This window comes from Ochotona princeps, chromosome 22 (assembly GCF_030435755.1).
Source record: "Ochotona princeps isolate mOchPri1 chromosome 22, mOchPri1.hap1, whole genome shotgun sequence".
Lineage (NCBI taxonomy): Eukaryota > Metazoa > Chordata > Mammalia > Lagomorpha > Ochotonidae > Ochotona > Ochotona princeps.
Genome location: NC_080853.1, coordinates 18749169 through 18775241, shown reverse-complemented (window position 1 = coordinate 18775241; position 26073 = coordinate 18749169). Strand labels below are relative to the sequence as shown.

The 26073-nt window shown below is 57.2% G+C and overlaps 2 protein-coding genes across 2 annotated transcripts; both read left to right on the top strand.

Moving 5' to 3' along the window:
• Positions 1-9594, top strand: BPIFB2 (BPI fold containing family B member 2). Its single transcript, XM_058679682.1, has 15 exons — positions 1-112; positions 1853-1952; positions 2539-2643; positions 3312-3458; positions 3748-3808; positions 4252-4312; positions 5228-5319; positions 5571-5756; positions 5984-6037; positions 6394-6564; positions 7046-7113; positions 7232-7277; positions 7833-7896; positions 8184-8260; positions 9543-9594. Exons 1-15 carry the CDS (start codon positions 1-3, stop codon positions 9582-9584), a joined length of 1386 nt encoding a protein of 461 aa, XP_058535665.1. The 3' UTR covers positions 9585-9594.
• A 6902-nt stretch (positions 9595-16496) lies between these two features.
• BPIFB6 (BPI fold containing family B member 6) lies at positions 16497-25471 on the top strand. Its single transcript, XM_004585726.2, has 15 exons — positions 16497-16596; positions 17963-18062; positions 18536-18640; positions 19076-19225; positions 19374-19437; positions 19789-19849; positions 20418-20509; positions 21101-21280; positions 22144-22197; positions 22475-22651; positions 23253-23320; positions 23738-23783; positions 24321-24384; positions 24685-24761; positions 25300-25471. Exons 1-15 carry the CDS (start codon positions 16497-16499, stop codon positions 25330-25332), a joined length of 1371 nt encoding a protein of 456 aa, XP_004585783.2. The 3' UTR covers positions 25333-25471.
• Positions 25472-26073: the final 602 nt, after the last annotated feature.

Below are 26073 nucleotides of genomic sequence, written 5' to 3'. Positions count from 1 at the left end.
ATGGCTGGGGCACGTGGGCTGAGCCTGCTGCTGCTGCTGCTGCTGTTTCCCACCATCAGCAATGCCAGGCCGGACACGGTAGTCAGGATCAACCAGGCGGCGCTGCGCTATGGTGAGACACCAGTGAGTGCATGTGTGTGCCTCCTGCAGCCGCGTGCGTGTAACATAGAACTCAGAAGCCCCGTGAGGACCCCAGTTTCAAGCAGAGCTTATTTAGTTGAAAGAGAGACACAGTGTTCCACCAACGCCCAGGAGACTGGAGTTCAATCCGCGTCTCCCCGCTAGGTGGCAGTAACACAGATGCCTGGGCTGTGGATGCTGCTGGCCAGGGCAGCTGGGGGTGGGGGGGTGGGGCGTGGAGCTGGGGTTGAAGTTGGGCCCCCGTTATGGGAGGTAGCTGGCCCTGCAGTTTCTTCACCCCTGTGTCCAATGTTCACTCCAACACCCCCTTTTTTCTCTGCTGTGGAGTCCCGGACACTCAGCCCTGGAGCCAGAGCTGCTCCCTGAGTATTTATGCCAGAAACGTGAACGTGGGGGCAGGCGGGAGGGACAGGCAAGTGTGCAGTGGGCATGGGTGGGTCTGAGGTGCTACTGGCCCCAGTGTGTGTCCATGGGTTTGAAATTCCGTGGCCACATTTATGGTCAGGGAGGCTGCTTGCCTGGAGTGCAAACATGAATATGTGTGTCTGGGTGTGTGATGGGGTACACCTGCAGAGAGCCAGCCCCTCCCTGGGCTCCCTGGGGTGATGACCCTGCGTCAGATTTTTGCTGCTATGGCCTTCCAGTACTGCTTCCTCCCCCAAGGAAAGGACTTCGAGGAAACAGGCCAAGGAGGGACAAAGCTACCATGTGGGCAGAGCCCTAGCACAGCTATCTACATGCACTTCTGGCTGCATCTGGGGAGCTTGAGGTTGCCTTATAGTTGGGTCTGGCTGGCAGAGGGGACAGTGGGCTCCCTGTCCTTGTGAGCGGAGGGACTTTTGGTGGCCCAGAACTGGAAGCAGACAGACGGTGACTCAAGAGAGCAGAGGGGTGCCCTGGGGGCATGCAGGACTTTCCCTGGCAAGGAGGCAGACAGACTGTGAAAGGGGCCAGTGATCCGTGCCGGAGCATGACCAGCACCGGGAGCCCGAGCGTGATGCCCACAGGCAGGGGTGGGAGGCCAGCGCCTTCCCTGGTGCTGGGAGCCTGCTGTATTTGTTCTAGACAGAGGTCCTTCCAGGTTTGGGCAGGTTTGTCTCCAAGACTTGGCCAGGACAGCTTCTCACATGTCCGCCCCACCCTGCCCTTCAGGACCCAGAGTTCTAGCCCTGCACTGGGGAGAACTGGAGATGGAGTCCAAGGCCTAGGACTAGCCTCAGCTCAGCTGCAGATGGCTAGGCTGGAGAGAGGTGTTGGAGCTTAATAGAGCACCAACTTTATGAAAGGGAGAGAGAGAGAGAGAGAGAGAGAGAGACACTACCTGCTGGCTCACTCCCAAAAGGGCTGGGCTGGGCTGGGCTGAAGCAAGGAGAATGGAACTCCATCTGGGTTGCCCATGTGGGTGACAGGGGCCCAAATACTTTGTCATTTTCTGCTACCTCCCATGAACAGGTACTTGGATCAGAAGTAGAGCAGCCAGGACCCCAGTCAGCTCTCTGATACCAGATATTATTGTGGCAGGCAGTGGCTTACCCCCGCTGTACCCCAGTACCAGCCCCAGGCTCGTTTTGAGAGGCAGGAGAGGAGAAAGGCATGACCTGCAGAGGGCCTGGCGCAGCTCACATGGCTCCTGAGTCCCCTTCCTGGAAGGTTCTGGAAGGTGCTGTGTAACGCCAGGAAAGCCTGACCTTGCTGTGCCCTGGCCCTGCAGTGTCAGACATTGGGAAAGCTCCTCTACAGCAGGCCCTTCAGATCATGGTCCCTTCGCTTTTCGACCTGGATGACGACGGCGAGGTGCCCCAGGTCACCCGGTGAGTGCCCCCCGCACCAGGTGCTCCTGTGCTGGAGGAGTGATGTGACAAAAGGAAACACTTGAGCAGCCTTCATCTCCATGTGGGTCACCAGACCCCTCCGCCTGGGGCCACTGGGCCAAAGCCCCTGAGGCTGGGCTGGGTGTGGCTAACGGGAGCTGAGAACATACCAGCATGCTGCCACCCAGGACGCGTGGTCTGGGCACAGGGCACGTGCCATGTGCATGGATGTGGGACGAGAGCTTTGAGGGAAGTGGCCTCCCCATTATGGGACGGGGCTTCATCACTTTAGGGTAGGGGGGTGTCTTCCTTGGGCGGATCCCAAGCTCGCTCTTCTCCCGCCTTCCCAGCTTTCCAGAATCCTGAGGATCACCCACCACAGGTTGTGGGGGTGGGTGGGGGCGTCCCCTGCGCAGCGGTTCCAACCTGGGCTTGTATGATCACCTTGGGGGAGAGTTCACCCCCTCCCCTTCACTCATGGTTCTGGGCCTCAGAAAGTCCTCCTTCATGACTCTCAAGTGTGGGGGTGGTTTGAAGCACCTGCCCTGGGGTCTGACTCCATGTCTCCATCGGGGCCACCCTACAGGATCCAGATGCTGAGTGTCCATGTGCCCAGCCTCCACCTGCAGTTCATTCCTGAGTTTGGGGTGCACCTGTCAGCAGCAGCCAACTTTACTTTCAAGGTCTTCCGGTGAGTGAGTCTCCTGGGAGTGGGTGGAGTGGAGAGGAACAAAGAGAATCTCAGAGAATGGAGATCCTGCTTGGTAGCTGTGTGACCTTGGCAGAGTCCCTCCACCCTACAGCCTTGTCTCTTCCTCTTTAAAATGACGTGACACTTTTCAGAGTGGCTGGGAAGGTAGCAGCAAGGCCTGCATTGCTGTAGTTGTTGCAGTGCACACAGTAGGTGCTCATACATGTAACCTTCAGGATGACTGCTGTGCACCAGGGCCACCGTTGACTGCACTTAATTCTCAGGCTCGGAGCTGGGTCCTCGGAAGGCTCCCACTTCAACTCCTTTCCCCGATGCTGTGGGTATATGACTGTTCACTGTGGGGCAGGCTTTGAGCCAGGTGGCATTGTCTCCCAGCACAGCCCTCTGAATAGACACAACTCATCTTGTGCTCATTTCACAGAAGGGAAAACTGAGGCACAGCATGGTGACTGCCTGGCTGGGGCTGGTAGTGAGAGCTGAGCCCACACTCCTGTGCAGAGCATGGGGACTCTGGGCATGCTCAGCCTGGGTTGTCTCCTGCCGAGCAGGTGTTGGATTGGTGTCAGTGGCAGAGGGCAAGCCCTGCCCAGGGGACTTGTGGGGTCCCTTGACGCTGCTGAGGCAAGGGCCTGCCCCGCCCCCCGCAGGGTCACAGAGCCACTGGAGCTGACGCTGCCCGTGGTCCTGCAGGCCGATGCCCACATGACCCAGGACTCCATTGGGACCCCCGTCGTCAGCATCTCTGCCTGTTCCTCACTCTTCGGCACCGCCGCAGTGCCTGATGGCAAAGACAGGTGGGTGTCTGATGAGGGCTGGGAATGGGGGGTCCCAGATAGGCTGGGGCTGCAGATTCTTCATCCCACAGCCCCAGCAGACCTGAGAGACCCTCATTGTGATGCCTGCTTTGTGGTTGAAGAACACCCAGGCCCAGAGAGGCACAGAGCTGCTGGTGGTCCCAGCACAGGGAGTAGCAGGTAGAAGGGCCTCTCTGGCCTTTCTCCCCAGGCCTGGTCTTTGCTGAGATGTGGCACCTGCTGTGATCAGGCCCCAAGCTTAGGCCCCCTCTGCCTGTGTCTTCTACAGCCTCCACCCCACGCTGCTAGCCCGTGTGCAAACACACATCCGTACAATGATGGGCAGTAAGGTTGGTGCTGCAGCTGGGCTCCCAGGAGGGCGGGCAGCTTCACTCAGAAGTCTACATCCAATAGGGTGGGGCAGTGGATGCATTTCAGGAGGGGCGTGGTGCACGGGTGTGGTTTTATGCTGAGCGGACTCTGCAGGGGGCCATTCTGATTTTCCCATGAGGATTGGGCAGAAGATGTGTCACTTTCCAATCCTGCCGCTCTCTCTATCCCCACATGGCCACCTGCTTTGGGGTGGGAATAGCCTGCAGGAAGGGAAACGGGCTGGCTCTTGCTCCATATGCCCAGCAGCCTGTGGCAGGCGGAGCAAGGCGGGAATTCCAGCATGATATGAAGGCAGTGGCATTGGGGGAGGTTCCAGGCTGGAGTCCCAGGCCCTGCCAGCGGCCCCTGCCCTCGCCCCAGCCTCCCTCCCTCCCTCTCTCTCTCTCTCTGCTTCCTACAGCTGTGTTTGAGTGTCTCCGGCCTGGTGCAGGAGTTCAACGTCCACCTGGGCACTTTGATCGGTCAGACTTGGGACTGAGGGAGCAGCCTATGGGTTCTCAGGATATGGGAGGCCCCTGGGACCCTCCCACTCTGCCTCTGGATCAGGGTTGAGCCCTGGGAGGTGTTTTTTGGGGTGACTGAATTAGAGATTCCCCAAGGTCAGCTCCTTCCAGATCTGTGCATCTCCAGAGGCTAGACCCGGTCTTGAATTCCGGGGTCTAATTCCAAAAAGTCGAATCAAGTAAAGCTTTCCAATTATGAGGTTCTTAGCATCAACTGGATCATGCCCTCCAGGTGGAATCCTGTTTGTGGGGGTAAGGGAGTGTGGATGCCAGAGTCTGTTGGGTGCTCAGGACTGGGGGGACCATGGTGCATAGAGCACCCCGCCCCCTGAGAGGCAGATGCAGCGACCATGTCACTCAGGCTTGCAGCTTACACCTAGGCTGTTATGTAAGAAGCTCTGCGGTCCAAGGATGCACCTGCATAACTGCATGGTTCATCTCTTCATTTTAAAATATTTTGAACAATACAGAAAAATTCGGCGAGCACCCACGGACCTAACTGTGGGTAACATTTCACTATATTTGCTTCATGCGGAAATGTTATATAGACTCATGTATATACTGATTTTCTTTGAGAGCTGGATGTATATGTCAATATCACACAATGTAGGATTCATAACAAGAAAAGAAAAGTTATCTCTGTGGAAGGGCCATGATTCTGGGAAGACTGACACCCACAAACATCTATGGCCCAGAGATTGGGATGCACATCCCCCCACATAGATTCCATGAACTTACAAAGGCAGATATTTTATACACAGACACGCTCACTCTGTGACAGATGAGAGGCTGGCCGGGCAGGCCAGGCATTGCAGGCATTGGTGTAGGGTGCCAAGGATGCCGCCTTCTCATCTCCCCTGTGGCTTTGTTAAGGCCTCACCCCTGTGGGCCCCGAGTCCCAGATCCGCTACAGCACGGTCAGCACGCCAACCATCTCCAGCGACGGCATCTCCCTGGACATCGATGTAAGTGCCTATTTGGTAGCCCACAGCTGGGTCCTCCTGAATCCCAGAGCACTTAGACTCCTGGGAGAGTCCCAGAGAGGCATATGGGCCCCCAGGTGTGATGGGGGGAGGGGCTGGGGGGCCTGGTTCACAGGTGAGGGTGTGAACTCCTGGGCATGGCATGTGGTATCTGGGGATGGGGTCAGGGTTGGTGTCTGGGAAGCTGGTGCCCCCTGACCTCATTTCTCCCCATCCTACTCTCCACCACCCAGGCTACCCTCTTTCTGCTGGGCAAGCCCATTGTCCTGCCTGCGAATGCCATCCCTTTTGTATTGCCACGGCATGTGGGTGCCAAGGATGCCATGGCCACCGTGGGCCTCTCCCAGCACCTGTTTGACTCTGCCCTCTTGCTGCTGCAGAAGGCTGGTGCTCTCAATCTGGACGTCACTGGGCAGCTGGTGAGGGCTGGACCTGCTTGGGGTGGGTTGGATGTGGGGTGGTAGCACCCCACGGCTGGGGTGGGGAGGCCTGTGACTGAGGGTGGATTGCAGGCAGGGGGGCTGCAGGGTGGCTGTGGGAAGGCCTATGCGAAGACCTGGGGAGGGATTCTTGCACACGAAGGCCAGGGGTGGTGCGGCCAGGGCTGGTGGCTCTGACAACTGTCATGGTGCGGGGCTGCTTTCAGAACTCGGCTGACAACCCGCTGAACACTTCTGAGCTGGGCCAGCTGTTCCCTGAGGTTGGTGACATCCCCAGTCGTTCGAGGGACCAAGGTGGGGGCTTCCCTGGGTTCATGCCTGTCCCTAGTGGGGTTCAGGTCTTGCCCTGATGCCCCACCTAGACAGACATCATGCTTTCCCTCCATCTCTACCTCCTTGCCCTTTCTTTCCTCAATCCATCTTTGAGACCCTGGAACCCCTGTTCAAGGGAAGACAAATCCCCGTCTGATCCAGGGGCCTGGGGTAGACCCTCTTCTGTGGGCCATGTGTGGCCTCGGATGGTGGGCTGCGTCTGTATTCAGAGAGCAACTGCAGGGGAGCCCCCAGTCTCTGCCCCAGCAGACCCTGCCTCCCCCACACCCTCTATGCTTCCCAGATAGCCCGGCAGTTCCCAGAGCCCATGCCCGTGGTGCTCAAGGTACGGCTGGGTGCCACACCAGTGGCTACACTCCACACCAACAATGCCACGCTGCAGCTGCAGCCCTTGGTGGAAGTCCTGGCCATGGCCTCCAACTCAGCTTTCCAGTCTCTCTTCTCCCTGGATGTGGTGAGCCAGCAGGCTGGCTGGGAGGGGATTGGGTCGCTGGGAGGTGAGAGGGAGCACTCCCAAGGAGCTACCACCCCTGCCCACATGTCCCTCCCTCAATTTGCTCTACTTGCCTGATAGTCCTGTACAGGTCAGCCACATACTGTTTGCATGTCCTAGCCCCTCACCTGGACTCCTCCTCCCCTGCCTTGGCTGTGCCGGGCTCCTCCCCATCTTTCTAGTCTCAGTAACAAGGTCCCCTTCAGTCCTCTTCTTGGCACCTCTACTCTTGGAAGGGGTCCTTTCTGGCTGGCCTATGCTGGAATTCAGGGCTAAGGACCTGTGATGTGTCATATGCTCCTTACAGTACGTGTGCGCAGTGCAGTGCCCTGACCCATGGCAGGTGCTGTACCAGCACCTGGTGCCTGCAGAGAATGGAGGATGGGTGGGAGGCACCCACATGGTCCTATGCCCGCTGACCCTGCTCCCCCCATGCTTGCAGGTGGTGAACCTGAACCTTCAACTGTCCGTGTCCAAGACAAAGCTCCAGGGAACCACGTCCGTGCTGGGGTAAGCGAGGCCTGCGTGGGCTCCTCTTTGCAATGGTTGCACAGGCCAGGGGGTTAGGGAGGCCGCTGGGCCGCGGAGGCTCTTGGTCCTGCTCAGAAGCTTCCTTTTCCTCTTCCAGGGACATCCAGCTTGCTGTGGCCTCCTCCAACGTGGGCCTCATTGATGTGAGTGTGGGTGACCAGCCTTTAGCAGGACTGGGGTGGTGGAGGGGGGGAGTTGTGTTGCTGACTGCCACAGTCTGTCTGGCAGGGGCCTGGGGGGCCTGCCTGCCTGGCACATTGCTCAGTGAGTGAGGACTTGTTGTAACCTGGCCCCCACCCCAGAGACCGTGGTGAAGCAGTGGCCATAGAGGTCAGACATTGTGACAGGAAGTGGCTGGGCCTGTGGCCTCTGTGCGTCTGTGTGCCGTTCGGCCCTCCCTCTGCCCTGCCGTCAGTCAATCTGTCCATGAGCCTTCTGAGTGCAGGCGGTCTGCCAGCTATCAGTCACTCAGCGCAGGGAAGTCAGCAAACCAGTGCTTGCCTCCCACCCACCCACCCCCTGGGGCTCAGGGTAGCTGGGCTCCACTTGAACCCAGGACCTGCTTGACCTGCCCCTCTCCTCCCATTTGCCTCTGCCACCCACCCATCCCCATCCGTCTGTCCGTCTGTCCGTCTGTCTGTCTGCCTGTGTGCCTAACTGTTTTTTCCCGCCCCCTCTGTCTGGCCCCACGGCTGCAGCCGGCTCAAGTGCACATGCTCATGGGCACGGTGTTCCAGAGGCCCCTGCTGGACCACCTCAACGGTGAGCCCCACCCTCTGTCCTGCTGGCCCCTTCCACCCATGGTCCACCCTCGAGGGGGGTGGCCGCTGGAGCTCATCTTCCCCCATGGACATTGAGGCATACACTAGTGTGCAGCTGCCTGATCTTACCTGGGCTGCTCTCTCTCTCTGAGCCTTAGCTTTCCCATCTGTAAGATGGGAGTATTGGCAAGCTGGCAATGGCAGCCACTTCCTGGATGTGTGAGGGCTTAGGGCCTCGATGTGCTTGAGGACTTCTGGTTAAACTTGGCCTCTCCTCTCCCCCTGCAGCTCTCCTGGGCCTGGGCATTGCCCTCCCTGGTGTGGTCAACCTCTGCTACAGCGACCCTGAAGTCTTTGTGCATGAGGTGAGAGCTTTTCTCTGTAAGCAGGGGTCTCTTCCAACCCTTGGTAGAGATTGGCTCAGGAGGTAGGGGCCTTGGTCCTCCTTCCTGCCAGGGCACATGGTGGTTCCCTAGGATGTGTCAGGCCTGGTGGTGGTGGAAGGGTCTCTGCTCCCAGCAAGACTACCGGTGAACCCTTCACCACTCTGAGATGGAAAGTTCTGGATATCACGAGACACAGGTGCAAGGGCACCACCAGTGCCCACTGGGTGCTGCAGCAGGCACACTCAGGGGGTTCAGGCCCCCTACTTGGCCCCCAATTCTGGGCTCTGGGATGGCTGTGACCCCTTGGGCACCAACAATGTAGGGGCCTTCCAGCTGTGCAGACAAGCCTCTGCAGGCTTGGCACAGGAAGGGAGCTTCTGGAACTTTTCCTGTGTCTAAAACTTTGGGCCCAAGGCAAAATTCAATCACAATTCTGTCCAGGGAGAGATTCTACAGCTTGCTTCTGGTTCACCAGGGTTAGACAGGGAAATCTGCTCCATGTGACAGAGACAAGGCAGGCAGCTGAACCGAGCGTGTCCCTCGGATGTCATCCTTCTTCGACAGCTGTGGCCCCTAGGCACTGCTCACCCAGACTCATAGGAAGAGCAGTGGGCACCAGGGTGCCAAGGGGATATCTCTCCAGGACTTGGCCAGGCCAGTGGCTTCCCCACTCTGACCTTGCCAGATCCAGCCAGCAGGATCTGAAACCAAAGCTCTTTAGGCCAGTACTGTTCTATAGAACTTTCCATGGGGATGGGGATCGGCACTGTCCAAAGCTACGGCTGATGTCAAGGTCAGGCGTAGAAGCTAGCAGGCACTTGGGAGCTGGGTCACGGTGACTTTTACATGTTAGATGATTCAAATCTAATTAGCACCAGTGACTGACAGCTGCTGTAATGGCCCATGGGCAGGGACTGGCTTGAGCTGGTTCTCTGTTGGCATCCCAGCACCTGCCCCAGGGCTTGGCGGGTAGTGGAGATGTGATGAGGATTTGGTGACTGAACAAACGAATGAATACAGAAGTGAAGGAAGGAAAGACAGCAGCCTGCAGAACATTCAGAGGGACCTGGGAGCCTTGGGCAGTGATGGCCCTGCTGGCTCAGCCTCTCTGGGGTCACTGCTACCACCTGCAGTGACACAGCAGGCCACTGAGCCCCAGTCAGGCCGAGAAGGGTGGAGCTGGGCTGATGGGTGGCAATGGGCAGGGGATGCCTCTTGTCACGTGGCCTGTCATCTGGTCTGTGCTTTTCTTGCTCTTCAGGGCTATGTGGTGATATCCAGTGGACTCCGCTACCAGCGCTGAGGCGGACTCCTGGGAGAGGCGGACTCCTGGGAGAGGTGGGGCAGGGCCAGGTCACTGCTCAAGTGTCCACAGGGGAAACCGAGGCAGAGCCACAACAGATTCATCACCATGAGCCAGAGTTCCTAGTTGGGCTTTTAGTCCCTGTGCTCCCTACTTCCCAGCCCTTCCCTTACAGCCCTCCCCTCTCCTCCCCTGCCCTGTGGGGAGAAGCCCCCACTTCAGGCTGCACAGACCTTCCCCCTCCTGCCCCCTCCTGCCCCCTTCTGCCATTAAACACCTTCTCTGGAGCTGTAACTTTCGGCCAGGCCCCCACACTGCGTACTTGCGGTTGCTTCCCTGCTGATAGCCCCTGCTGGGTTGTGTCTGTCCTCAAGTCACCCAAGCTGCCTGGAAGAGGAAGAAGACATGGCTGTGGGTCTGTGGGCCATAAATCGGGGGACTGTTACTTCCTGGCCTGGGACCTTGTGTTTGGGAGGAGCTGGTGATGGTGCTGCAGTGTGCATGCTGCCCTTGGCCTGGCCCATGCCTCCCCCGGCCAGTGTCAGGCCCTGTCCCTGAGAGCTGGATAAGCAGTATTTGGAGTTTCATTTCATAGATGTGGAGAGGGAGGGCCAGAGTCCTGCAGTGCTAGGCTGGCAGCCTTCCTGGAATCCACCCCAGGGTGCCCAGCACCAGCACCCTGACTCTGTCCTGGGGGAAAGGCACGTCACTGTGGCCCCAGGCAGCAGGTCCACCTCTGGTTTGGGCTGGTCATGAGTCTGTGTTTTTGGGTGCCTGGTCTTGCCAAGCACCTCTACCTACTGGCTCTGAAAACTTTATAAGCCAGTGGCACTCAGGTGACCACAGCCCTGGGGGCCCAGGGATGGGCACATGGGCAAGCCAGAGCCACAGGTCTCCTTGCCACCCTCACCAGGCTCCCCCTGAGCCCTGAGGGACAGGTTTCCTCCTGTTCAGATCCTCAGGGTCCACGTATGCTCCTTCTGCAAAGTGTCCCTTCAGCACAGCGCGACACCTGCTGCTCTTCCTGGAAGGTTATGGGTTTAACCTTGCAGCCTCAGATGGGCCAGGCAGAGGCACTGGACCAAGCCTGGGGCAGGCAACGGTGGTGCGGAGAGCATGGGAAGAGGACACACTACTGAATCCACCTCATGAGTTTGCGCAGGACAGGGTGGCTTTTATTTCCTTTGATTGCTTCATTAATTAATCCTTCAATCCCACTTTTATTTGGGCTTAATATAGGCTTAGTCCTAGGTTTGGTGGTCTGGAATATAGAAGAGATGAAACCTTCGATCCTCGATAGGAAGTTAATAATTCATGAGGGATTATGAATTATAAGCACAGTATGTGGGATCTATCCATTAGTCAATCCATTGAGCCATCCATCCGTCCCTCAGTCTGTATACCTCCACACACACTTACCTGTCCATCCATCCACTCATCCACTCCCCATCCATTCACCTATCAGTTCACACGCCCACCCACACATTTTGTTTGTCCATCTACCTTAGGCCTGTTTCTGTTGACCTGAGACTGTGCCGTTGGTAAATAAGAGAGACTTACTCAGTTCATGGTTCTAGGCTGTTGCCTGGCGTTTCATGAGGGCCCCAGGCCACCCTGTGCATGGCAGAGCAGGGGAAGCTTGCATGAAGAGAGGCTGGGACAAGGAAGTGGATCCACTGTAATGCAACTTGCAGTAGCTTCTAACCTAATTCTTCAAGAGTAAGGACCCACTCAATCCACCCCATGACTCACACACACCTCCCAGCACTGTCCACTGAGGGATAAAACCTCATCGTGTGTTGATGGAGATGAACTATAGCCAAACTGCAGCACCCTCTGTCCATTCATCCACTTATTCATCCACCCATCCTACCTTCCTTCCACTCATCCCTCCACCCATCTATACATCCATCAGTCCTTCTACCTACTCATCCATTCGTCCACCCACATCTATCCTGTCATCCATCTATCCACTCCAAACTGCCAGACTTGATTCAGACCCATGATGAGCCTAGTTCTATGGTACTAGTATATATTCTTCAAAGAGGAGGGTGATAAAAATGCCAGAGTCAAATCCCTAGCCTGAAGGCTGCCATGGTCTGCCCAGTGACAGCTGGCCTGATCTCCAGGGGCCACCTTCACTTATGGAGGTGCCTGCTGAGAGGGACAGGTGAGTGCAGCAGTCTGAGTCCAACTAGAAGACCAAAACCCCACAGGAACTTAGAGAGGGCAAGTTCAATGTGAAGAGCTGTTCACCAAGGTACAAGAGCATCCATAGGATATTAGGCAGGGCTGGGTGCTCTGGGTGCAAGGAGGGTGCAAGAGGGGTCCCAGAGCTCTTGGGAGAAGGCATTGTTCAGGACCCTGAACAGCATGGAAGCTCTCTGGTGACCAAGTCAGAGTTGGCCATTGGTTGCTGGGTGAACATGGGCAACTAGACCTTGGGGGCCATGTGGGCACCGTGATGGGAGGGGCAGGGTTGGGGTTGAGACCTGCAGATGGAGCAAATGCTGGCGTGGGTGGTTCTGTGGGCCCTAGGTGGCTGCAACGTGGACTCCCAGGGGACTCAGAGTGGAGGCCAGGTGCTAGCATGGGCAAGCGGCTTTCAGGGTAGTTACCCAGTGAGGACAGCTGCCAAGTATCTTGGGGCTCTCTGTGGATGGCCCCAGGTTGGGGATGTGAGTGGTCACAAAGCTGGGATTCTGGGCCCTTTGCTGGGAAGAACTGCCTTTCACCAACTTGCTTCCTTACTGCTCACCTGTCTACCTCCGGAACTTTCAGGAAGCCCCTTCCATGGCACTTCCCCTCCAGCGCCTTCTCCTGCAAGAGGATGGCATTACACCCACCTTCTGTTTTATCTAGTGTTCATCCTTATTTTTATTTGAAAGAGAGAGTTTGTCTGTCTACTGGCTCACTTTCCAGATGTCCATAACAGCTAGGGCTGAGCCAAAGCCAGGAACCTGGAACTGCAGCCAGGCCTGCCACGTCAGTGGTCGGGCTGTCTATGCACTTGAGCTGTCCTCCTGCTGCCTCCCAGGATGCACAGTAACAGGAAACTGGAATCAGAAGTAGAACCAGGACCTGAGGCACGCGATGTGGAATGGGGTGTCCCAAGCAGTGTCTTCAGCTCTGTGCCAAATGCCCTGCCCTGTGTGGGCACCCTCAACTGTGAGCATGCACTCTGCTCATTTCCTCTTCAATGATAATGCCCTTGGATGCATCCAGGAAGGATGCTTTTGTTCAAGCCTGTCCAGACAGCAGCTCAAGTGCGCCCTCCCCTGGCCACATTGGTAGTACAACCTCGTCCTTCTCCCTCCTTCCAGCTACTCTGATGCCCGCCAGCTGCCCCTCCGCCCCTGTGGGTAGACCCGCCTCTGATTCTTCTCTCTGACCCTTGCCAAGGCCTGACACACAGCAAGTGTATGATAAATGTGCAGGGATGAGCGGCTTGCATGTGTGTCTATGCTGGAACTCATGCCAGGCGGGGCTGCTGCTGTTCCTATCCCTGGCAGGCCACTGAGGAGCCTGATGCCCAGGGGTACCCGAGACTGCTGGGCTCAGCTCCAAATTTGTGGGGTCCCCAGAAGGGTCTGAGGGCAAGCAAAGGATGGCATTGAGCAGGACTGGCATAACCTTCCGTCCCACAGGTGGGGTTGGGGAGGGCCCCTCTAGAGACAGCCCAGCTGGTCCTGAAGGGGCAGAGAGGGTGCTGAAGGGAACTAGGCAGGAGGGGGAAGTGGCAGAAGCTCCACTGTGGACTCCTGGCAGGTTCCTCGGTGGGCCCAGCTTGGGAACCCCAGTTGTGCTGCTCACCTGCTGTGTGCCCACAGTTAAATGGCTTGAGCACTCTGAACCCCAAATGAAGAAAGTTGCTGAAGTACCCCCGGCTCCCAGGCTAGCCATGTGGACTAAACAGCCTAGCACCTATTTAGCATGGCACGCCCTGCTGGGCCTGGGTCAAGAACACGGTACCTGTGTCCCACTTCTGCTGTAATCAGCATCACAGTGCTCCCCGCTCCCCCAGCATAAAGAGGGTGAAATGGCAGCCTCATAATTTGCAAGGCCAGTGGCAGGGATGGGGCTCAGATTCTTGAACCACAACTCAGGGGCTTTTCCAATCTCCACCCTAGATGCTATTCTTCCTGAACCCCCATCAGGGGCTCCTCCAAAGGGCCCCACGCGCCATGGCACAATGGCTGCCTCTAGCCATGCTTGTAGCAGTGGGGAGGGAATCCTCTTACCCATCTGCACCCCAGGGTGGTTCAGTAGGCATAAAAACCTTCAAGAGGACCCTAAGCCTAGCCTCTTCTGCACAGAGGGTGGGCACCCCAGGGCTCAGTTGAAACTTCAGAGCACTGGGGCTGGTCCACTCTGTGACCCCGAGATTCTCCTGCCTGCACTGTCCCTAGGGCATGGACCTTGAGGCCTAGGGACTGGCACTGGCCAAGTCCCCAGCATCTCATCCAGGAAGCTCCTCTGGGGACACCCCTCCCAGCTATCAGCTCCGTGGGGAGGTAGGCTCCAGAGCTCAGGTACTGCTGAGTCCAGCCTGTGTGTTCCCCACCTTTGCACTCTCAGTCCCACCTGACTCATCATAACCCGCACCCCACACACCCCCTGCCAGCCTCACCCCACAGAGCTGGCTGCAGTAGTTGCTGGCTTCAACCCCAATACCAGCCTCCCTGGATGGCTGGCCCTGAGGGTCACTCTACTCCTTCTCTCTGTCCCATCTCCCCTCGCTTTCACCGCCCTCCAGAAGAAATGGATTTTGTGACTGGAGACTTGGGGAGTGTTCTGAGAGCCCTCTCAGGGCAGGATCCTCTGCTTGGTTCACTGAGGTCACTTCTCTGTGTACTTCATAGGCCCGGCATGTAGTAGTACTCAACAAATGCTTGTTGAAGACTGCATGAATACGTACTGTGTGTCCAGCCTTGTGGCTGGTGCTGGGTCTTAAAGAGGTCACAGCGTGGTCCCTGGCACCTGCTTGGGCAGCCATGTTCTGTCCACATCACCTGTCCTTGGAGGTCACTGGGCTCGCCCTCTATGTTATTTACATTGGAACAGACTGACGGGTCACATGAGCCCCAGGCACCTGCTCTATAGGCTTCTAGATGATTATCTGGGCCTTACTAAACCCTTAACCACCCAAGCAAGCTAATCAGGTTCTGGGATATAAAGGCTTCCCCAGCTCAGGGGTCTGCTGTCTGTGGGACTACCGAGCCTAGCACGGTAAGGGCGGCCCCTACCCATGCAGCTTACCCCAGCAGAGTCCCAGGCCCATCGTTTTGCAAAGCAACTAAGACCCAAAGAGGGAAAGAGACTTGCCTGACTTCATATAGCAACTGGGCAGTAGAACCAGCGCTTGGATCTACCTCCTGACCCCTGCCCAGGGTGCCCCACCACACAGGCACCACACTGTAGGTGCCTGGGGTCCCAGAAGGAGCAAGGGAGGGGTCAGCAGGTCCCACAGGTCACCTGGACTCCAACTAAGGCTGAAGCCAGACTAGGCTTCTATGGGTGGGATCCCAGGGCAGTGATTCTTAGAGAAGACAAAAAATGAGCTGGAGGGGGAGTGGGAGGTGTGGGGGGAACAGAAGTCCCTCCTGCCCCCATGAATGACATGGATTGCAGTCATGGTCAGGTTCAATCTGTGAGCTCTGAGGCAGGTGAAGTTGGGGCTGAGATGCATGGGCCACACAGGTAATGTACACCAGAGGGCAGGGGTGCTATAAACTTGGGACAGAACTCCTCCTGTACAACCTTGTCACTCCAAAGCTGCCTCTTGTCCCACGAGGGAGGAGGAGCCTGCATGGGGACTTGGGTTTGGACCTGGGGGTCTGGAAACATGAGATGGGGAACTGGTTGGCCTTACCATCCTGGAGACCTCTGCCGGGTACCTTCCAGCTCGGCCACCCTACACAGAACCCCATGAAGCCCCTAGGACGATTATCCCTAAGCTTTGGCTCCAGGACTGGGCACTTACCTGCACACATGTGGCTGAGGGAACATTTTGATGGGTCTGCCCAAGTTCACAGTGATGTTGGAAGGAGCGCTGGAGTGGAGGATGGGGGCACTGCCAGGGCCGGGGCTGTTTCTGCAGCAGCACCGAGAGCAGGCTTCTGAGACCCCGAGGTTAAGGAGACCAACAAATGAGAGAACGCAGGTGTGGGCTCAGACTGCAGCTGGGCAGGTGTTTGTGGATGGGGGTGCTCACGACCCAAGCCTGCTGCCTGCAAGGGTCCAGAAGGAAGCGAGCTGTCTCTGGGCCAGCGCAGGCTTGGCCCTGGAGCACTGCTCCTTGAGTCTTTTCAAAGGAAGGGTGGCCCTGACATACGCTTGACTCTGCTTAAGCAAACGTCAGAGCTCAGTAAGTGGGAGGAAGCGATTGGGATGAGGGTCAGGGGTCAGGGAGGGCTTTCCTGGGAAACTGTAAGGGTCTCAGGTGGGAAGGCCTTATTTAGTTCGCTGTTCACTGGCTGTGAGACCCTGAGGGTGCCTCAATTTACCCACTGGCAAAGCACTTTCTCAAGAGACTTCCAGGGACTCTGAGTTAAGATTTCGGGGCTCCATGTGGAGGTGAGGCCTAACTGGGTAAGAGGGATACCACTGGCTGGATGTCGGAGTACCCCGTTCCCCTCTGCATAGGACTCTGCGTAGGACCCCAGCATGGCCTGAGCCACTTGCAGCTGTGACAGCTCTGAGCGTCCCGTGCTTACGGGAGGCTGGAGGCTTAGGGAGGGTAGTGAGTTTGCTAATCCGGTAATCCTCAGGCCCTGGGGGGAAGGTGGTCATCCAGGGGCTCCTGGCCCCTTGGCCCCCTCCAGAGGCTACCCACTATACATGGGAGATCTTTCGAGGATCCAGGACCTGGCGGGTCGTACTCAACCCAGGCCTCTTGGTGCAGGGGAAGTCATGCTGCAGGTCCTGTGTGTGGCGCTCTGCAGCCTGCTGGCTGGCGTGCAAGCTGAGCCTGGGGTGCTGCTGCGGTTGGGCATGCACGTCATGAACCGAGGTGAGTCTGTGGATCCTGGGGTGGGGCTAGAGGGTGGGGTGTGGGGTGGTGGTAGGGGAGATTGTTCGTGGCTTCAGGGTCTTGAACAGGCCATGAGATCAAAATAAACTTGTCAGCAATGTAGTATTCACCCATTTCGCAGAGGGGGCAAACTGAGACTCCAAGAAAATGAGACCGTTTGCCTGAGCTCCTCCCATAAGTGAGAGAGCAGAGCTGGAAATCATTATTCTCTGGGAGTCTCTCCTTGGTCCCAGCAACAGGGGTTGGTGACCACAGGGGGTCTCTGGGGTGACAGACATGGGTCACAGTTCAGCTCTGCCAATAACTTGCTGTGTGCCCTCGGCCAAGTCCCTTGGCCTCTGGGTGGCCATGTGCTCACCTGACAAAGTTCAATGAAAGGGACGGCCTTAGGGGCCAACCAGCATGAAGTGGAATGTGAGGTTACAATCCCCTGACATCTGGCCCGGCGGGAGAACCATCTCCTGGGACCCGTGCATCCTGTGCTGGCGTGCCTGCTCTGCCCACAGGCCAGCGTCCTCCAGGGCCTCTGGGAGGCAGGCAGCAAGGGCCTCGGGGTGCCTGGGTCTCTGCCACCCATGTGGGAAATTCTGATGAATTTCCTGGCTCAAGTTTCTCCCCCGACCTAGCACTGGCTGTCGTAGGTGTTTTGGGAAGTGAGCCAGCAGACAGGAGCTCTGTCCTCCCTCAGATAAACAGATGAGTAATGTCTGTGGCCTGAGGGTCAGAAGTGGTGAGAGTCCTCCCAGCTGGTGGCCGAGGAGGGGGTCCCTGCAGGGCTGCTAGGGGTGGGGGTCTCCCAAAGTTCTGCTTCAGGTCCAGAATCTACATTTTGACAAGCCCCCAACCCTGCCCCTGATCACTCAGGTCTGGGGGCAGCTGACCCATGGACTAAAGCCAACTCCAGCTGGAACCTGCGGGACTGCCCTCCTGCAAAGGATCCCTGCCCCTCTGCCCTGGTTCCCCTCACCCTCAGGCCTGTGGGGGTCGTCACACTTCCCTCCCCTCCCCCACTCAGTGCCCTCATTGTGCCCTTGGCCCAAGATGGCAGCCTTCATCTCTGTGCTTGCTAGAGAGAGTTGCTGCTTCTCCCTCAAGGATGGAGGGAGATGGTGCCTCCTCCTGGGAGCCCTCTGTAATGCTTCCCTTCCTTGACTATACCCCTTACATAGCTCCCATCCTATGACCACCTTACCCTGGCTCTTGCCACCTGTCAGTGCTAGGGGAGGGTAAGGTTGCCAGGATTCATTGCTGGGTTATTGGTATTGCCCAGGCATAATGACTGTCCCAGGCAGAGGGCAAGGGGCAGCCCTACTAAGCGTCTTCTTCCCCTCCTCCCCCTTCCCAGAGGTGCAGAGCGCCATGGATGAGAGCCACATCTTGGAGAAGCTGGCTGCGGAGGCAGGCAAACCCCAGCCGGGGATGAAACCCATCAAAGGCATCTCCAAGTGAGAGGCGGGCAGGTGGGCTGGTGCAGGGGAGGGGCCTCTTCCATCGACCACTGGGGACACTTCCTGTTTTGAGGAGAACAGGAGGGTGAAAAGTTGAACCCCAAGTCCTGGCATGTGATGTGAGCTTCTTGAATATGCAGGACATGAAGCTTCTCAGGTAGGGGCACTAGGGAGGGACCTCCATCACCTGATGGTGGGAGGATTGACTGGAGTGGAGGGCTTAGAAGCACTGTCTGGACTGAGCAGGAAATCAAACTGTGATTCACTAGCAATGCCTGACAGGTGAAGGTCTGTGTGCCACTTCTCTTAACTGATGACTTTTAGGGGTATCGCCAAGTGAGGGCGATGTTGCCTCCAGGTCCTCTCTGCGCAGAGAGGGGCTTTTTCCAGGGCCACCCCAATGGGTACAGAGGAGAACCTGGGTCCTGCATGCTCACTTCTCATGGCTGCGGGTGCCTGTGCCCTCCCAGTATGAAAGTGAAGGACGTCCAGTTGCCTGTCATCACACTGAAGTTTGTCCCCGGAGTGGGCATCTCCCAGTGCGTGTCCACGGGCATGACCATCACCGGCAAGAGGTGAGGGGACCCAGGGAGTGGGGGGAGTGGCCTTTCTGGTCACTATGATGTGCCCCTTGGCTGGGGACCACCATGTGCCAGCTGGGATCTGAAGTAATGTTGCTCAGCTCCTCCCAGGATGGGGAAACCAGACCTAGGCAAGTACAGTCACAGACCAAACAACCGGGCTAGGATAGAGGAAGCACTGGGCAGTCTGGGGCATCAGAGAAGGCTCTGGGGAGGGGGTGGCCGCTGAGGGGGCTCTTCAGGCTGTGTAGGAGCTCATGCAAGCAAGAGAGGCAGGAGGTTGGTGCTGTGACCTTGGGAGTGGTCCTCGCCCTTCCCTGGATACTGCTGGGACTATGGACAATGAAGAGGCACCTGGTGGGATGGTGGCCTTGGTGGGGGGTATGAAGGGTATGGATGTGTATGGTGTATGCCCATCCTGCCCTCCAGCTTTATGGGAGGCAACATGGAGATCATCATCGTCCTGAACATCACCGCCACCAACCGGCTTGCGTGGGGAGAGGAGACGGGGCTCCCTGTGTTCAGCAGCGAGGGCTGTGAGATCACCCTGGTCAGCGTGAAGACCAACCTGCCGAGCAAGTGAGGGGCTCTGGGGGCTGGGGCAGAAGCCAGGGCCCCCATGCCATGCGTATGCGTACCCCCATCTCCCTACTTCCTGAGCCTCTTGATTTCCTTAACCTGTTGCTTTGTATCCGCCGTTGGCACCACCTGTGGCACTTGTGTCCAGCATGCTGCCCAAGATGGTCAAAAAGTTCCTGGACAGCACCCTGCACAAGGTCCTTCCGAACCTGGTGAGTGGCTGGGGCTCTCTTGGAACAGCAGCTGACCCCGATGGGTGGAGAGTAGCTGGGAAGGGTTCCAAGATTGTGGCTGGCTTGGTGGGAGAGATGCTGCGATCATCTAGCTATGTCTGCTGGGAGTGCAGACAGGGGAAGCGCCGACTGGAGCTTGCCCACCTTGCTTCCTTGTGGGCTTGGTGGATTGCAGTCGGGAGATCTGGCTTCTAGATCAGGCTTTACCATAGACTATGTGACTTGGGGCATCCCTGTCTCCATTGATCCCTGGGTTCTTGGGACTCCCCGGGAAGCCCACTGAGCCCTTCCAGAGGAGACGCATCTACCCCAGTCCTTTTTCTGTTGCAGTTGTGCCCAGCCATCGATGCAGTGCTAGTGTATGTGAATAGGAACTGGGAGCACCTGAATGGTGGGTGACGCCTTGGAGACACCTGGCCCCTACAGGGGAACATTGAAGGGGAGTTGCTTTACTTCTTTCTGGCCCTGCCTTGGGACTAGAGGAGGGCTGGGGTCTTAGTGTTCTCAATGCAGTGTCCTTCAAGACTGCAAGGACATTGGCCAGACTGCACTCACCTGCCAGCCCCTGCCTTTGGTCTGGTCACACTGACTCTGTTTCGCTGGTGCATCTGCTACGGCCATCAGTGGGGGGGTCCACAGCTACCCTCTCCCACCCTGCCAATGTAGGATAGAGAAAATGCCCATAGTGGGAAGTGAAGGAAACCAGTTGGCCTCCCCGGCAGTGTGGCTGGAAAATACTCCCCAGCCTCCTTCTGCTCAACTGTGAGCCACAGCCGTAGCCCCATCTGCTGTAAAAGCCCGGGGCCTCTGGGCTGGCTGCCGTGTCTCTCAGCTCATTCTCCTGCTGGTGTTCCTGAGGCCCAGAGACATGGAGCCTTGGGCCACTTAGGGAGAGGGTCCAGCTCCCAGGGACATCTGGAATTGGCACCTCTCTGAGTGGGCCCACCCTCTTGGCACAGATCCCATGTCTGTGGGCCAGTTGGGTACCGTCAGATATGTCCTGGCAGCCTCCCCAATCACCACGGTCAGCTTCATCCAGGTGGACTTCAGTGTGAGTGCCGGTGTCCCTGGGGGCTGGAGTCTTGGGCTCACTGGCATGGTGGTAGCAGCAATGTCACTGGACAGGGCTGTGGAGGTTGGAGGTCCCCAGGAGCTCCCTTGGTGCTGGGCACCTCTCTCTGCTCCTCTCCCTGCCCCTCTCGGGCCCCCCAGGCTCCCAGGGCTGCCAGCTGTATGCTCACACCATTGCCCATCTACTGGCTTCTTCCCACGGGCTCACTACCACCCTGCCCTGTGGTGTACAGAGCCCCAAGTGGGGAGGGTTTGGCCAGGGGGCATCAGTGTGTGGGAGCAGAGCTGTGCTGTCATCCGGACCTCTAAGGCTGAGGTAATGAGGTGACAGGTGTCCCAACAGCAGCTCTGGGAGGGGGCGACATGAGCTGTGGTACCTCCCCAGCCTCCTGGGCCTCAGTTTGTCCACCTGCAGTGCACTGGGAGAAGTATGACCTCTAGACCTCTAGACCTCTAGCATTTCATGGCCTAGGCCTGTTTGAGCCCCACTCCCTTGGAAGCCCAAGGCCCATCCATAGCTGCTCTGTCCCTGCTGGCCAAGGCTCAGCGCCTCCTGGCGGCTGTCCCACAGCCCGTAGTGCAGCAGCCTGCAGGCAAAACCATCAAGGTCATGGCTGTGGATGGGGAGGCCCTGGAGTTCCCTGAGGGCTATGCTGAAGGTTCGTCCCAGCTGCTGCTGTCTGCTGCCTTCCTCACCGCAGAGCTGGCCCTCCTGCAGGAGTCCTTGGCCACGAACATCCGGGAGCCAATGGTGAGCCCCATGTGCTCTGACCCCCTGGCATGGCAGACCCTGCCTTGCCTGTCTGCCCTGAGAATTGTCCTGAGGGTGTGGGCATCGCTCAGACTGTGAGGTGGCAGGACCCCATCACCCACCATGATCACCAGCTTCTCGTCCAAACACCCAAATGTCTGTTCAGCCTCTGTCCTGCATGCCTTGGCCATCTGCCACCTTCCCTATCCAGTATCATCCATGTACTCACGTATCTAGCTATTGTGCCCTCATGTCCAGGTTTTTCCATTCCAGCCAGCATCCATCAACCCTTTCACATCACCCACACAACACATAGAACAGAGCCTGACATGGTTGAGTGGGTGAGTCAGTGTATGTTACCTACCCCAAAGATCCCTTCACCCATCCACCTTTGTGTGAGCTGCCTCATGCTCATTCAGCCATCTATCATCCATCCACCTACCCATCCATCCACCCATCACCCACCCACCCACCCATCCACTTACCCTTCATCTACCCACCCATCTGTCCACTCACCCATACACCACCATCCACCCACCCATCCACTCATTCTCCCACCCACTCACCCACTATTTATCCACTTTCCTCATCCATCCCACTCGTATTCATTGCATCCATCCACTCATGTCTATCATCTTACTTTCCCACCCATCATTTTCTCAACATTTGACCTTGTGCACAGAAAGCTATAAGTGTTGGAATGTGGGCTGCCTGCGCTTATCAGTCTAATAAGCATAGAGTGGTAAGTCTTGTGACGGAAGGAGTCTGGAAGAGCATGTTTCACAGAGTCAGAGCATGTATCTGTCAGGTTACATGGAGGGTGGGAGACTTCCATAATCTCAATCTTGACTCTTACCCTGCAGGTGGGTGAGTTGTTTCTACAGACCACGGAGACACTGGCTAATTTCATCCCCAAAGTGAGTACCCCAACTGTCTATGACCCCCCCCACCTGGCCCTCCCCTGATCTCCCCCAAAGAGAGATGGGGAGGTAGCTACCCCATGCCACGTAGCCCTAGTCCAGTGTGGGAAGACATTGTGTTTTGTTCATCTTCTGATACACACAGCCCAGCATTACGTGTGGTACTTTCTGCGTTCAGGATAGAAGTCGCCTGTTTCATGGGGACTCCTGCTTTTGGTGGAAGTCACCCGTCCAAGGACCGACTGGCTCTGAGGAATTGTCCTGCTTTTTGTAGGTGGCTGAGGCCTATCCCAAGCCAAGGCCCTTAGTGACCCAGGTCAGAATAAACAAACCCCCCAAGGTCACCATCAAAGCAGGCAGCAGCCTCCTGCACCTCCATGGCACCCTGGAGCTGTTCGCTGCCCAGCGGCAGCGGGGCCAGCCACCCACCTCCCTCTTCCTTCTGGAAGTTGTAAGTGTGACATTCTTCTGAAAGGCTCATGGGAGAATGGGTGAATTCGCCCTCTTTCCTCTCTCCTCCATCTTGCCCCCCAACATCCATTCTCATCCACTGGGGCAGTTGTCCCTTTCAGTGAAAGGACTCTGGGGTAGCCCAGAGGGATCCAGGTCTAGTTTGAAAAAAATCACAAAGGACTTTCCCAGAAGAGGTGATGATAGCTGGGTTGTATTTCAAGGCTGGACAGGAGCTTGCCAGGACAGGAGTTGATGCTGGGGAGGCTGGGGTAGCGAAGGACACCCCAGGCAGAGGTTGCCAGATACAAAGGCTTGGAGCAGTCCCAGTGTGTACAGGGACTGACAGTTGGGCCAGGTGTTTTGGATAGGAGTGGGGGTGAATTTGGTCCTGGCCCAGGACAAGGAGGGACAAGAAGCCTGGATTTGGGGATGGGGAGAGTGCTGGGTTCAGTTTCTAGGGGTGGGATGGGTAGAGTGGGGCTCCCCTGTGGTGTCTTGGCAGTGGTGGTTGGGAAGTCCCTGGCTTGGCCTGCCCTGAGCACCAACCTCTCCCTTTCCCTCTGCCCTGGTGTCTCCCTGCTTCCTCCCCCTAAAACCAGCACTTCAACTTGAGGATCCAGTATTCCGTGCATGACAACCAGCTACAGATGACCACTTCCTTGAACAGGTAGGAGCCTGCTGGGCCATGCTGGGATCCTGGCACCCTGGCATGACAGTCCTGCCACCAGGGCAACATTGCCTGTCAGGGTGCTAACATGTCTTAGTGCCTGCGGAGGACTGTGCCAGGAGACTGTGAGGCCATAAACCTCTGCATAGTCGTCCTGGGGCAGGGGTGACTGACAGGCTTGGGGGCCCAGAGGGAGGAGCAGGGCTCATGCAGGGGAGGCACAGGCCAGCTCCATGTCTGAGCTGCAGGAACCAGGGTGGACACTTTCCCATCCGGGGGAAGGGCAGTGACCTAGTGCAGGTGGCCGGCAAGCAGAGGCTGTATCAGGGACTCCTGCTTGGGGTGCATGGGGTTTCCTGTCTCCAGAGTCAGGGCCACTGCTCGCCCCACACCTGCTGTTTTCCCCCTGCTTTGCAGAGTGCTGAGCCTGACCCAGGGGGCATCCTCTGTTGGCAACTTCAATGTGAGTGTCCCAGGGGCTTCTGCCAGGCCAGGTTGAGGACTTCAGGGAAGGGGCCCTGGGTCCTTGTCAGCTTGGGCCAAGCCGTCATTAAGTCTCTGTGCAGAACCTGAGCCCAGCGGGCACTGAACACAGTGGTGCTGATTGTGTGTGGTGTGTGCCACCCAAGCTACCTGACCCTCCTGTGAGCAGGTGTTGCCGTTCACCCTGGGGGGGACCTGAGGCACAGGGAGGTGGCGAATGAGTGATGGATCAAAGCTGCCAAGTTTTCTGCAAAAATAGGAGGGAGGTCCAGAGGCCACCTGCTGTCTCCTGACCCCCTCTATTCCGGCACTGCCACCCAAGGCTCCACTTACCACTCAGACAGAAGCTTCACAGGCCATGGGGCCTAAGTGGACAGGCCAGGGTGAGGCGGGGTCTTGATGAAGACTGGATAAATGTGGTGATGTCCCTGTGGTCTATGTGCCTAGCATAGGGAGAGCAGAAAAGATGGGATGGGTTGAATGATGGAGCAGGGATGCTCTCTCCGTCTCTCCCCAGGAGGAGAAATTAACTGGCTTCGTCGCTGATTATCTGCAAGAAGCCTACGTCCCAGTTGTCAACGGTGAGAGTGCCAACAGGTGCCACGAAGCACTAACAGCAACAGGGGGAACTTCACCTGGGTGGTCTCAAAGCCCCATTCTTGGGGAGCCCAAGTGGGAGTGGTTGGTCTTTGCTGAAGTTTTGTGGCTAAGGCTTGAATCTCACTGGGTGGTGGATAGTTCGGACTCGGACCTTGACCTGGGGTGGGAAAACATGCAAATCAACTGGCAGATATCAACAATTCATCACTGCACCACAAGAATGCACTCTTAATTAATTGCAGAGCAATTAAGCCGAGATGATTTTTCACTGTATTTTTCAGATGTTCTCCTAGTTGGGTTCCCACTCCCGGATGTTCCGGCTGTGAACTACGATCTAGCTGAGCTGGACATAGTGGAGGTGAGGGGAGGGGCTGGGGAAGTCACGTCAACCATTGATTACTGGCCAGTGGGGGGTGATCAAGAACCTGCCTCTCTCAGGTGAGGGGGTGCTGAGAAGGGCGCATGGCCATCAGTACAATCCACCAATCCCATGAGCAAACCGTGCCCTCAGAGCCCAGTACATCTGTGGCCAGGGACTCCCAGGAGGGGGAATGTTGACCCCTGCCACCCTCTTGCTCTGATCCCTTGGGCAAATGACTGCATCCCTTTCTAGGCCTCCGTTTTTCTGGGCTGAAAATGGGAATGCAAACGACAGGTATTGACTTGCTAGAGCTGTGGCCAAGTTCCCTGAGCTGATTCAGCCTGAGCAACAGCAAGCACTCAATCCAGGCACAGGGTCTCTCAAGAATTCCTGGAACTGCCTTTCGAGACCCGCTTCACTTCCCAAAGCGTCCTCATTTGCCAGCTCCCTGGTGGCACACCCAGTTCCAGCTCATTCCTGGGGAGACCCCGTCACTGCTTCCTGACCCTCACCCTTGTCCTTTGCCTCCCACCAGAACGCCTTGGTGCTGGACTTGAAGCTGGGCTGACCATGACAGGATGCCCCCTGCCAGCTGCCCACACACCACCAGCAGCCTGCATCCCCTGGAGGAACTGCCAGCAGAGCTGGGTGGGCCGAGCCCCTCTTGCCAGCCTCTGCGGTCCTGATGGGGGGGCAGCGGGCAGTGCGGGCAGGCTCCTCGACAATAAACGGGAGAAAGGCCGGGCTGGACGCCTGATGTGCCTTTGTCTCTCTGTGTTGGTTAGCAAGTTTATGTGTGGTTTGTCTTCTCTCCTGGGGATCTGGGCTCCCGGGGAAGTCTGGGTCTGCAGGGAAGTCTTGGGTGTGGGCTTGAGTACACAGTGAGAACCTGCTGACCGCTTACTTGTTACTTGCTTGACTTGACACTAGAACTGCAGGGTCAAGGTGGGGAGGACAGGAGTTCCATCCCCACTTTATAGGCAAGAAAATAGAGGCTCAAGGAGTTAACTGCTTGTCCGAAGTCACAGCTTAGCCCGGGGCAGGCTCTTCCTCCCTCAGCTGTGTGCTGCCAGATCTTGAGGGTGGTGATATGCACAGGAGACTTGTGCCCCTATGTCACCTCTTCAGTAAGGACTATGCCCATTTCACAGACGGGGAGACTGGAGAACTTACAGACGTGGAGTGGTCTAGCTTGGAGCACTTGGCACATCAGGAGGCAGGGCTGGAGTCAGCCTGCCTGGGTTCAAATCCCAGTTCTGCCTCTCTCCTCCTGTGTGTCCTAGACAACCACATTATAGGTCTCAGCTTT